We start from the raw sequence: 13,745 nt of genomic DNA, 5'->3' as shown, positions 1-13,745 counted from the left end.
TCAAAACCTATAGAATTTACTTGTGAATGGAAATTTTTCTGAGAATAGTATTGGCATAAAAAGCATTTAGAGATGACCATGAATCACCGATTCAGTGGTTCATACTTTTTCATCTATTGATCCAACAGGTGTTCCACAATCCTGAGCCCCACTCCCTCCGGTGGGCACCCACTCAGGCAGCACTCGGGTTTCCCTGCCCTGCCTCCTCTGGCCGCTGCCTCTGAGTGGGGACCTGCCAGAGGAGGCAGGGCTGAGAACAATGGAACACCTGATGGACCAACAGATGAACTGACCCAGACTGGCAGTTTGTGCCCATCTGTATAATATTAAATATTGATAGCTAACCAGAGACATTTACTGTTGGATGTAGTTCTGTTTTAAATCTAAAATAGTACTTTTAAACAAGTTCTGTTCCCTAATTCCAGGCAAATATCTCCCAATTATTTTGGAATACTCTTTCCTTTTAAAACTATTTTAAAGTGGAGATGTTTGCAAGACATGTTTATAGATTATGTCCATTGGAAGGAGATTGCTTCAGAATAGGCTTCATTCGGTTGTGTCAATTTATACTGAAGTGAATTGTGTTGTATTTAGTAGAAGGACAATGGACAAACTAAGATGTTTTGACTTGTATTAATATAAGAGTTTGGCATGACAGTTATTTTGGTGAGAGATTAATATTGTTTTTATATTTGTTCATAGCTTCGCAAAGCTGTTATGGACCATGTTTCAGATTCCTTTTTGGAAACAAATGTACCACTTCTAGTTCTTATTGAAGCTGCCAAGAATGGCAATGAAAAAGAAGTTAAGGAATATGCCCAGGTTTTCCGTGAACATGCCAACAAGCTGATTGAGGTAATATGATTAAATATGGATGCTGTTTTGCTTTGTGTTAAGACACTTACATATTGTTACTCCTGAAGCCACTGCTGATAAGTTTTACTGAATGACCTTGGGCTCTGGTATGGTGAAATAAAATCTCTTCGTCATGATTTGATATTTCTGTTTAGAACAGATACATGAATTAGACGTGTCTTTGGGCAAGCAGGGGAGCACAAACTAATCTCTTAATTTTATAGATCTATAAAGATAAGTAGAACTTGAAGAAATCATCTCAATTGTCTACTGTTAGTTTCTGGCATGCATGCTGTTAAAATAGTTTTATGACGAAGAAGTAGTACTTGCTAGAAGAGAGAGCGGCCAAGGTCCTGTTTTTAATGGTGGATCATAACTGCTCCATAAGGCAGCATGCTGAGCCATTCTCAAGGGATCTCTATGTTGTGTTCATAGAGGCCAAACTTGCCCAGCTGGGGCTTATGCTTTCACAAGAGGGTAGCAAATACCCTGTTGCACAGCTGGTATATTTCAGCAGCTATGTTTTATATAATGTACAGTGTTGCCTCGCAAGACGATTGCCTTGCAAAATGATGAATTCGCTAGACGGTGGCTTTTTTTGAGCAATGTTATGCTTCCCAAAGCGATTATTCCTATGGGCAATTTTCGCTGGAGGATGTTTAGGTCCTTGCCTCACAAGGCAGTTTTTTTTTAAAAAAAAAAAAACTGTTTTGCAAGACAGTTCCCCCCCCCCAATTCGAACACGTTAATTACATAAGACCTACTTTTTTTATCCCAAAAAAGTATATGCTGCTGGGACAAAAGTGTATGTTGCTGGCTTTTCAGGGTCTGCCTCCTGGAAAAAAAACAGCATACACTTTCTCCCCCACTTTTTTGGGATAAAAAAGTACGTCTTATGTAATTAATGTGTTCTAATTGGGGGGGAAACCATCTTGCAAAGCATTGCCAATGGGGCTATGGCTGCAAATTTAAATGATAGAAAGTGGTGAAAATAGCCAGAAACCAAAGGATAAAGAGATTGTAAAAAAAACAGGGAAATCATAAATGTAATCCCCTTATTAACATAAATTATGTAGCTGAGTTCCCCACATTTAGGGAAATCACAGGGGTCAACAGCACACCCAAAGTGCAATGGATGAACCTCCCCCTGGGAAAACCATTTTTATGACATGGTATTTACCCTGCAAGGTATGAGTTAGATGGCCCTTGCATTTCCACCCCATTCTGTCCCCTAACCCCCCCCAGTCATGCTGACCCCCTGGCTGCACCTCCCACTCAGTATAGGGCTGCACAGCCCCAGTCCTGCCAGAGGCCAAGAGAGCTCCTCCGTGTTTTGGGGTGCCCTGCGGGACCCCCATCAGGGGCTAAGTGTTCCTCCCACAATCCTCTAGTGCTAATACCTTATGCTAGTACCTGTGCACTAGAGGATTGTGGGAGGAACACCTAGCCCTGATGGGGATCCCGCAGGGCACCCCAAAACACGGAGGAGCTCTCTTGGCCTCTGGCAGTACTGGGGCTGTGCAGCCCTGTACTGAGTGGGAGGTGCAGCCAGGGGGTCACCATGACTTGGGGGGTCAGGGGCAAAAGGGGGTTTGACTCCTTTTACCCCCTTTTTCTCTCCATCAACAAAGAAACTCTTTCTTTGTTGCTGGAGAGAGAAAGAGGGAGAAGGCTATCTGAGACCCATTGAATTTCCAAAGGCAGTGCAGGTGAGGGGATTGCTTTTCCCCAAGATGGTATGGGGAACTGTGTTTTGCAAGACGATGTCTTTCTTCTATGGATAATTTTTGCAAGACAGTGATTTTTTCCCCAATTGGAACGCATTAAATAGATTTCAGTGCATTCCAATGGGGAACTGGGTTTCACAAGACGATGTTTTCGCAAGACAGCAATTTCCATGGAACGAATTGAAATCATCTTGCAAGGCACCACTGTATTATGTATTTTTGCTGCAGCATAACTTTGCCAAACGAAAGTACATTTTCAAGCAACTCTGATACTGCTTTTGTCATCTGGAAGTATATGAAACTTAGGTAGTGTGTTCCCTTGCTATACAAAAACCATTCTTGCCTACCACATGTACACAAACTTAAACAAAATTTAGTTTCCCCGGTGTTCAAACTTTTTACATATTATACATATTAGTTTTTCTAAACTTTTCTGATTTTTAAAAACCATGTCAAAGTAAGTGATGTTACATTTACCTTTTGTACATCTGGAAGCTTGTCTAGGGTTACCCATGCAATTTGTTGTTGCTGTATGCTAAGTTACTTCTGACTTATCATGACTATGATGGGGTTTGGAAGATATGTGAGATGGTCATGGAGTGCTTCACTATTGCCACCCCCAGGGAATTACCCAGCTTTCCTTAATCCTGATCCCACACTGGTTTTCAGTACAAATTACGTTTTATAAAATCCTTATTAACAAGTTACAGAAGAAAGTTTAGAAATATGACTGCATAAATACTGAAGATAAAAGCCTCCATTTGGTTAGTGCCAAATAATTGAACTTTCCAAGTATTGGTGCTTATGGACTTGAATGATTACATTAGAAACAGCTGTGCAGTTTTATATGTTTCATTGCTGTGGGAAATGATGTGGTTATTATGAAAGATTGAAGTAAAGAAGGTAACTTCACTTCTGCATTTTATTCACACTGACGTGTTGTTTCTGTTTATTTTACCAGTACAACATACTGCTTTTAAAAGGAGCATAGAAACGGTTTATATTGATGTGAAGTCCTTTGCAGAGAAGAGCTGTAATTTTTAAGTTAAAAATTCCTCACACTCTATAATGATTGGTTAACACATACAGTGGTGCCTCGCTAGACGATGATAATCCGTTCCACTGAAATTGCTGTTTAGTGAAATCATTGTCTAGCGAAAAGCATTTCCCCATTGGAATGCATTGAAGCCTGTTTAATGCGTTCCAATGGGGAAGAATCGTCGTTGTCTAGCGAAGATTGGCCATAGGAAAGCTGCTTTGCAAACCGCCGATCAGCTGTTTAAATCGCTGTCTTGCGAAGCTTAGGTCCCGAAAACACCTGTTTTGCGAGCACGGAGGATGCTGTCAAAATCGTTGTCTAGCGAAAAATGGTTTGCAAAGCAGGGACCAAACATTGTCCAGCAAAATTCCTCCATATGAATCACTGTTTTGCGAATCGCTATAGCGATCACAAAAAGTCAATGTCTAGCGAAAAAACTGTCATGCGGGTAACTGTCTAGCGGGGCACCACTGTCCATAAATCTCACTTATTTCATCAAGTGATGACTTGGATTTATAAATGAACCATCACCAGTCAGTCACGACAGAAAAAACTGTATTATCTACCATATTTTTCCATTTATAAGACAACCCAATGTATAAGAACCCCCTTTCTAACCCCAAATTAGAAAATTTGATCCCTGCTTTCCCCTTCATTTTGCTAAGCCATGGAGCTTAGCAAAAGGAAGGAAAAAGCAGGGATCAAAGGGCTCCCTTTGACCACTGCTTTTCTTTGGCTTTTGCGAAGCCTCAGGGCTTAGCAAAAAGGAAGGGAGCCGCTGCTTTACCCAAAGGGAGCCTTCCCTTCTTTTTTGCTAATCCCCATGGCTTCTCAAAAGGAAAAGTGGTGGTCACTTTGACAACCACTTTTCCTTGCCTTTTGCAAAGCCATGGGGCTTCAAAGTGGCTTGTCAATTTGACCGCCTTTTTTCCTTGCCTTTTGCGAAGCCATGGGGCTTGGCAAAAAGAAAGGGAAGACTCCCTTTGGTCGGCAGTTCGCAGCCCTTTGATCCTGAATTCATGGTTGCTTTCCTAAGCCCTGTGGGGCTTAGGAAGTGGTTAAAGCAGCCATGAACGAGCTTCAGGATCAAAGGGCTGCGACTGTGCAGCCCTTCCATCGCTGCTTTGCCTGAAGGGAGCCTTCCTTTCTGCTAAGCCCTGTGGCTTCACAAAAGGCAGGGAAACTGGCTGCCTTCTGTGTATAAAACGACCCTCAATTTTTTGTCTAATTATTTAAGGAAAAAGTGTCATTTTATACACGGAAAAATGTGGTAATTCAAATCTCACAGTATTTTTTAGTGAAGATTATTAATATATGGGACTGAGATGTCAAGGGGCTGGATAAATAACAGAACAATCATATATAAAGCCAGCACAGATTAGCACACAGGTTAAAGGCTCATTTAATTGCTGAGCAAAAATTTGAGGGAGCTACAGAATTAACTGATATTCATACAGTTGATTTCTGATTGACATCAAATGGAAGTGCCCCTAAATAAGATTAGAACAACTAAAATTTGCAGTTACCGTATTTGCCGGCGCACAAGGCGACCAGCCATATAAGACAACCCCCCCAACAGGAGGAGGAGGAAGAGGGGAAACGGGCAGGGGCGGGCGGGCAAGTGAGCACGCGGCTGGCTCAGCGGCGCAGGGCAGCGGGCAGCCCGGCGGCGGCTCAGGCATGGCAGCGAGAGGGCGAGGAAGAGCAAGAGGAGGAGGAGGAAAAGGGAAACAGGCGGGTGGCTGGTGAGCGAGCGCGCTGGCTCAGCAGCGAGAGGGAGAGGAAGAAGGCAAGAGGCTGAGGAGGAGGAGGAGAAGGAGGAAAAGGAAACGGGCGGGGGCGGGCGAGCGAGCATGTAGCTGGCTCAACAGCGAGAGGGCGAGGAAGAGGGCAAGAGGCTGAGCGGGCTCTGGCCGCTCAGGCATGGCAGGCTGTGCTTCCCTCCATCCATCCAGACCGACTGCCTGCCTGCCTGCCCGCCTGCCTTCCTCCCCGGCCAGCGTGGCCCCGCGTCATTCAGTGCACCCGGCGTACAAGACGACCCCCCCACTTGGAGGCATGTTTTTTGGGCCCAAAGAGTCGTCTTGTGCGCCGGCAAATACGGTAGTTTTTTTTTTTAAAGCTAGCACAGCATCCTGTGTGAGTATGCATGTTTGTATTATCTAGTTTATCTACCTTGGCTGAAATGTGTAGGGCTTTTAAAGAAAATAGATGCCCAGTCCTTGAAATGCAATTCAGTAACTAATTTACAACTTCTAAAATAACCTGTCCTTTCCCACAGAATTAATCCAGTAGGTAATACTTTGTAGACTTAACAAAGTAGATTGAATTTCATTGGTTGACTAGTTTGACTTCTAAACCATTTTAATGAGCCCCAAAGTGTGGCAACATAGCCATTGTTGGTTAGGATTAATGATAAGCTCTTGCAGTACTTTTGAGTAGTGACTTTTCATGATCCATTGTGAGAAAGACATCTTAAGCAGCAGTCAGGAAATTCTGAAGACTGGAAGTTTGATCCATAGAGGCAATGATCATTATTTGCTTGGTCAAATAATGGAGCTGTATGCTTAACTTTCACCAAGTAAACTCGTCATAGAACCAATAATGCCTCACTTGAGACATCAACCTAATTTCTTATTCTAGTGTCATTCTTAATTAACTTCAAAGCAAAATTTAAAGACTTGATCTACATTTAGAATGGACAGCCTTCTAGAAGACTACCCAGCCCTCACATTTCTGTCTCTAGCACATTAGCTCAAATTGTGGCAAAGTGTTACAGGAAAGTATTGTGTGCATGCATTTGTTACTATTATATCTGGCAGGATTGTCACTTGAGGGTAAATAGTAACTTGTTCATCGAAATGCTGGCAGTAGCACTAGGCAGCCTCAGGTCATCCATGCCTCATAAGATGTAAGGGGCAGGTTCTCATAGATAGGTTACAAACTTGGCAAAAAGTACATTCTTTGCTAACCACATTAAACATTTATTTGTTCTACCTGTACTACAAGAAGCATTTTCAAACTGTAAGCTACTTGTTCCTTTTCATTTGGTCAAATTGTTATGTATCTACATAGAACGACTTTTAACTGCATTAGAATAGACATCTCAGTTAATCAGACTAAATATGTTTGGCAGAACTACAAAGTTACTCTATTGAAGGAAGAAGACCTATATTTGTTTTGTGGTTTTTACTATTTTACAGTCCTTTTTAAATCTCCACTTAACATGGAGACAATAGCACTTTAAACTGTTTGCATGTGTGGGTGCCAGATTTAGCCTAAATTTGCTCTTAAGTTTTCAGATTGTCAATACATTTTCTGGTTTTGGCTTAATAAAAATATGATTTTTAATTCTAAAGATTGCAGTTAATATACCGTAAGTCTTTGTATTAAGTTTATTTGCTATATAGGATGCTTTCTTTTCATAAGTTTAAAACAAACATGACACACACCTCATGATGTTTTATAAATTTAATTCTCACCAGTGTAGCTACCCGAGTCTGTTACTTGGTACTGTCATTGAAGAAAATCTCAAACCTATACCTAGAAAAAGGTGCATATGTGCATGGGAGCATGTGAAAAGAGATGTCAGAATAGCTAGATGTACTTGTAGTTGCAGCCCGGAGTAACCGTAGCCATAAGACTTCGAACATCCAATGCAAAATGCAAGCCCCTCCTTGCTTTATTTTATAACATTGAAGTTGTCTGTGTTATTTGAAAGAAATACATTAACATGCTTTTAATGTTCTGTTCCTGTGTTCATGCAGGAGTCTTTATAGACACAATTAACTTGTTAGCAGAAACTGGTTTACTGACCAGTTTTGATTTCCCTTGGGAGGCTGCTGCTAAAAGGAGGCAAATTTTTAGCCAATTCAGTGGGAAGGAACACAGTGTTCTTGTCTTTTTATGCTAGTTTTACATATTTCTGTGTGCAAAATGTACGCTTTAAATAACAAGCTGTCATTCACCTGTCAGCTAATAACTATAAACCATTTTAGAATCCCTCCTCTGAGAAAAAGTTCCAAAATATAGAATGTTTTCACTTAAAAATAACATAACTTTCTGTGACTTTCATTACCCTTCCAGAAAATAATGGAAGGTCTTTGTCTCTATATAGCAAAGCAAGCCTCCAAGCAGATCTCTAGAAACAACTAGTTTTTGTCATCTTCTGCACCAGTTAGTAGCAATAATTATGGTATTGAATGTTGAATATGAACTTCTTGCACATAAGTGATCTTGCTACACCAAATCACATTTTTGAGAAGCCTACATAGTTAATTGAAATTATAGGCTGTAAAACTGAGTTCACTTTTAGCTAATATGTATGTTCTCCTTCCAGTGGTTAGTTAAACTGACTCATATACAGCTGACACTGTGTTGCTATTGCATAAAGGAATGGCATTGTATTACCAAATAATGAAAATTGTTCATAATATGTGCAGTAGTCTACAGTTATTTGTACATAAGAGCCTCTGACTGTTCCTAGATGTTAGCTTTGGCTAGCAACAGATGTCAGCTTTAAACGTGTTTGTGCTTCCTTCTTTTATTATTGATTGCATTGGTGGTGGTGATTATAACTGTAAAAGGTATCTGAACTAAAATTGTTTCCTTGAGACCAGCCACTGGACATAACAGATTGAATAAGGCTATATTTGATATCAGAAGCAAGATCTTGCTAAATGCCTTTGCTTCCCATACACAGGTTGCCAACTTGGCCTGTTCTATCTCAAATAATGAAGAGGGTGTGAAATTAGTTCACATGTCAGCAAGCCAGCTTGAAGCACTCTGCCCTCAGGTAAATTATATTCTGAATTCCACTTTCACATGAAATGTAGGGATATAAAATAGCTCTTTAAAATATATATGATAATTTTTGTCAAGGAAGAACAATTAGTTTATTTTTCAGATGAGTGTATAAAATCGTCTTGATGCAGCACAAACTTGAGGAACACTTGCTATTGGTTGATTAAGGCAAGGAGAGTTACATTTGCCAGGCATTGCAGCTCTCAGTCATTTTTTTAATGAGAAGGTCTAAAAGATGGCCACATTTTAAGTAAAAATCACATGTAAATGCTGGACTTTTGCCTAGCTTGTAAAAGCCTGTAACAAGTTTAGCACTGCTCATATGTTTTCACTAATTCTATTGAGTTTTAACAGTGATAAATGACTGATAAAACTCACTAGTTCATCTTTGTGTCTGATAATAAAATTTTATTATTCCCTCGGCCATAATTATCTGAAAGCAGTATTCTCCTTTGTGTTCCATCTCAGTTGTTAGTGGCTCATGTAAGGTCTGTTTGTCCTGATAGCATCCGCAGCATTTGACTGGAATTCAACAAAAGATATTCTCTGTGGGTGTTCTCAGGCTTTGCAATATCCTACTAAGGAAGACCTGGGTGGTTTTTGGCCCTTTCTTTATCTGATTTTAATCATTTTGCAATTGATTTTAACTGGTACTTCTTACACATTGTATTTTGCCTTTTTCTCCTTTTGATCTGTTTTGCTTTTCTTTATTTTATTGTTCAAGCACCAGTTACTGAAAGCTAGGATATAAATTTAAGAAAAGTCAGAAAGTCCCTCACTCACTGAAATTTGCATCTTGTCTTGAAGTAACTCTGGGGAGCCTTACCCAAGATACTCTTGACCTAAGACCTTTCCTTACACCATCATTGAAAGGCAGGACTGATAAAGTGGCCTGCTGGTTTCAGAGTGTGTAGTTTATTTCAGGTACATAACATCTGCAAATTGTTGAATGGGATGTGAATTTTACTTTATGTTGCAGGTAATCAATGCAGCATTAGCTTTGGCTGCCAAGCCACAAAGCAAGCTAGCTCAAGAAAACATGGACATGTTTAAAGAACAGTGGGAAAAACAAGTACGTGTGCTGACAGATGCTGTGGATGACATTACTTCCATTGATGACTTCCTAGCAGTATCAGGTAATGAGCGGCAGCTTACTAAGACTACTTCTGTATTTATCATTTGTTACGTTTGAGTAGTATCTTTTGGAATAGCTGTGTTAATTTTAGCTACTACCTTTCAGTTGTCTAAGGTAGACTTGCACAGCTGTTAGGATGGCTTCTTACCTTCATTTTAGTTTACTATTTTGCCTGTTGAACTCTGTACCTTCAGGACTGTGACAGGTTTCCCCAAAGTAGCTTGATCCATGCCATGTGGTGATATATTCAAGGATATTTCTGAAGGTGATTCTCATCTGCATCATCTTTGTCATTCTATGTATAATTCTTCTGGTATAAAGTGTTACTGTTTACATGCTAACATTATACTAAAAACCTTCTGCCAAAAAAGTGTTCATGATGATAAACAATAGCAAAAGATAGATTAAAAACAAAATCTCAGATAAAACAACACAATGGAAATAAGTAAGATTTTTTTTAAAGATACAGTAATAAAGTACATAGCCAGCATTCCAAAATCTCATTATGTTTGGCCTACTGCTATGTAGAAAGAATACAGTAAAGTGAGAATCATAGTGATTGTTTGCTGTTGAAGTTACCATTTATATAAAGAAAAGCTTGCTGGAATCCTATTAATGTTCATATCAGATTTGCATAATTTGCTGTGACTAATTCGCATTCATAGCTGTGCTATGGTATATCTTGGTTGTAAAGTGAGAGACATGACCAAGATACATCCCAGTACTGTATCATTCAGAACTGCTGTATGGGTCAGTAATACAGCTATCTGTGTTGCCAATGGTTAGATACCCCACTGTTCCTCCTTGATATAGGGGCTGAACTCCCATCATCCATCAGGTCCCTTCCAGCTCTGCAGTTGTAAGATAATATATTGGCCACTTAACATAAACTGCACAAACTCCAGTAGAATTCTGGGTGTGATTGGGCTCTTCTAAATTTGGTGACGGTTCCTTCATTTTGGCAGGAATGAGAGACGGAGACGATTTGAAATGTCCAACTGCTTCAACTTTATTTTCATCAACTTCTGGATTAACAAGGTTAAATGGATCAAAACAGCTTAACTCTGGAATTGTTCTATAACTCAAGATCTTCACTTCTGGTGTGAATATTTCACTCCTCACATTGGGGCTGGTCCAAAGCTCTTGCGGTCGGTCATCAGTCTCATGGGGGTACTCCTCACTGCGCACATCGTCCCACACCAGGGGTGTCTTGCCCAATTCCCCTCTGGGGGTGGGTTGTTGTAGGAGGGACTGGGACAGATCACTTTCCTCCCTCCACCTTGATTGCGGAGCTAAGCCACGACTGTCCATTCTAAAGGTTTCACCACCTTCCCCTCACTGCTAGGCATTGGGGTCTGGGAGCAATCCCCCTCCTGTCTTGAGATTTGGGGATTCTCTTAACAAATCTCAGACCTTGCTAGCTGCTTCACCACTCCCATCTGTCCACACCACACTGTCTCTCATGTCTTTTCCTTTCTTGTCAGTTTCCACCCTCCATTCCTGCGCTTCGCTCCACCCTTTTACAGCCTCCTCCCATACTATCAGATCTTGCTCCTCCCCTTTGTTTCCTTCCTCATCTTCCGCTAAGCACACCTCTATCACCTTTCCATCCTTCACCTCCTCCTCCTCTATTTTTATCGCCTCTACACATCCAAACGTCTCTTATCAATCCTTTGTTGAGGACAGCACACTAGCCTCCTGTCCTTCCACTGGGATCTTTGTGCAACTGCTTTTCCTGTATTTTGCTAGAATAAGAAAAAAAATCTATACTATTTATTTGCTAACCATTGTTTTGGATAAATGAATAGATACAGCTGGTGCTATAGTTTAATCTCTTCAGAAGCTGTTTTGAATAATGTATTTTATTTGTGACATAGCCTAAAGCCAGGGTTATGTGTTCTCTTTCTGTTAGAAGCCTTAATGCTTCAGGCATGTTAAAGGCAGTAAAGCATATGATGGACTTTATCCAATGACCAAGCACCATTGGTCACTGATGTCTGACACTTCTAATAGCATGCAGAACCAAAAGTTATGGCTTCCTCCATTTCTCAGTTGCCCCAAAAGAAAGATGTCTTGGTGGACTATAAATCACTTGGGAAAAGTAATTCACTTACCCTTTTCTGCCCAAGCCTTGCTGTACAAAAGTCCACCATGAGCCAGCAAATTCTAGGGCTGCTCTTCCCAGGCTGGCCATTACCCGCCCATTTCTGCCATGCTCTACCAGTATAACCACCCTGCTCTGCCTGGCATTGAAAATTGCTGTGCTGCCTCTGCTCTGTTTACTTCCCCCCTCCTTTCCTATTGTTTGCCCATTTTCACATTCAGGCTTCCTCATCTTGTTTCCCTCCAAAAGGGAGGAATCTCTCAGAAAGCAAATTTTGTAAAGTTCCTATTTCACCAGAGTGGAGTTCTTCTTCGTGGTCTCTGTAAAATCATGCTATAGAATTTAATCTGCGCTTGCGCAGAAGTTTCCGGAATATTCTGGAGCTTTATCGCGCATTCACCAGGACCGCCTCCCTCCTAGTAAATGTGTTTCACCCATCCTGGTGACCGCCTCAGTTCCTCTTTGCCTCCACTTTATACAACTCATCTCTCATTGAGCTCTCCGTTTGCCACTGCTTTTGATTTCTTCTTAAAATAAAAATAAATAGGGAAAATTGTAAGAGACTTTTCAAGCTATTTCTCCCTCTTTTGATCGCCCTCCCTTTCTCCTTCCTTCCCCCCATTTATGGTCCCTGTAGCAGCTCCACCAATATCCCCCTCTCATACGGACATAATCTTTGTCTCTTCTTCCTCGGGGAATCTCACCAGCCATCTTTGTGCCAGTTTTGCAAAAACTTAACTGAACAGGCTCTCAAGTTCTGACAACAATGTATCAAATCCTTTCTCTGGGAAAGTTCTCTATGCCCAGCACAAACAACTATGGAGGCTTCCCAAACTTCTCAGCCCCATAAAGGATCCCCAGATGTGCCCACCGCTTCTCCGACTTCAAAGCTACTGACTTCCAAATCCAAATCTAAATCCACTTCTAAATCTAAGTCTTCGGCATCAACGACTAAGTCGATACCAACATCAAACCTTCCTTCGGTACCGGAGCACTCCAAACCTAAAAAGTCCAAGAAATTCTCTTTGGATTCGCAATCCACTAAAAGGTCTATTCAGTTGACAACCGATAAAACTCTACGGGATCAACCAACTATCTTCCTTGACTCTCCAGATGATGATTTCATGCCACCGCCATCCGGTCAACCACCATCTCCACTCCTTGCCCAATCTCCATCCTGGGCCAACTCCTCAGCTGAAGTGACAGTTGTTTCGCACTCAGTACATTCAAGCCCTAGATCCATGGGTTGCTCAGTGTGTGATTGAGTCAACATCTGGTTTAGCTGACCCATCATCTCTGCATTAGCCGTAAGCAATCCAAGAAGACACCAGAGACAACCTCTGACTTCTACGGGGCTGTTGGTATTGCATGATTCTTTGACTCGATATCAACACCCAAACCGAGTCACGCTGTATGAACCTCCGCCGAAACGCTATCGACATTGAGTGTATCGATATTGGCAACCTGATACCGAACTAAACATTGAGCCTAAATGCTCGTGGTATGGATATTACTATCTATCTGATGTATAGGATTCATCATCTCCTCTTTGGTACTGTTCGCAGTCCCATGAATATGACCAAACCTCATCCGAGGATGACATCACACCTCTACCTATAGTACCATAGCCGCATAAGTCCTCTTGCAAGAGGAGTAATTTTCCTGAACCTTTCATAGGTCAACCACATTGCAACAGCATACACATTCACGCTACCTGGTCTCAAACCGAACATTCACCAATCTTGAACTGCTAACCATTTTCAAAGCTGTCCGCGCCTTTGAACCTATCATCACTGGCACAGATGTGTAAGTAACCACAGACAATACTAAGCGCTTTTTAACATAAACAAGCAGAGAGGCACTTGCTCTCTACCGTTGCTGTACCCTGCCGTTCAACTATGAGAGTGGTGTCTCAAATGTCACATTTTTCCTATAGCAGTTCACATCACCACTCACGACAATCATATACAGTGGTGCCTAGCTTTACGATTGCCCAGTTTAACGATGAAACCACATTACGATGAACTTTTTGCGATTGCAAAATGATGTTTCCTATGGGGGAATTTCGCTTTGCGATGATCG

The 13,745-nt window shown here is 41.2% G+C and overlaps 1 protein-coding gene and 1 non-coding gene across 2 annotated transcripts in view; one reads left to right on the top strand and one right to left on the bottom strand.

Annotated features, from left to right (window-relative positions):
* The window catches only part of CTNNA1 (catenin alpha 1), an 88,992-nt gene that overhangs the window by 54,494 nt on the left and 20,753 nt on the right, over window positions 1-13,745 (top strand). Inside the window, exons 9-11 of the mRNA XM_020788057.3 lie at window positions 703-855; window positions 8,324-8,416; window positions 9,404-9,560. Of these exons, the coding sequence (XP_020643716.1) occupies window positions 703-855; window positions 8,324-8,416; window positions 9,404-9,560 (403 nt within the window). The remainder of the gene's footprint in view (window positions 1-702; window positions 856-8,323; window positions 8,417-9,403; window positions 9,561-13,745) is intronic.
* On the bottom strand, window positions 1,885-2,051 carry LOC140703377 (U1 spliceosomal RNA). Its single transcript, XR_012082797.1, has one exon. It is a non-coding gene; the product is annotated as a U1 spliceosomal RNA (small nuclear RNA).

The sequence above is a fragment of the Pogona vitticeps genome, chromosome 1 (assembly GCF_051106095.1).
Source record: "Pogona vitticeps strain Pit_001003342236 chromosome 1, PviZW2.1, whole genome shotgun sequence".
NCBI lineage: Eukaryota > Metazoa > Chordata > Lepidosauria > Squamata > Agamidae > Pogona > Pogona vitticeps.
The sequence above is the reverse complement of the archived record's forward strand: the minus strand, read 5'-3'. Positions and strand labels throughout refer to the sequence as shown.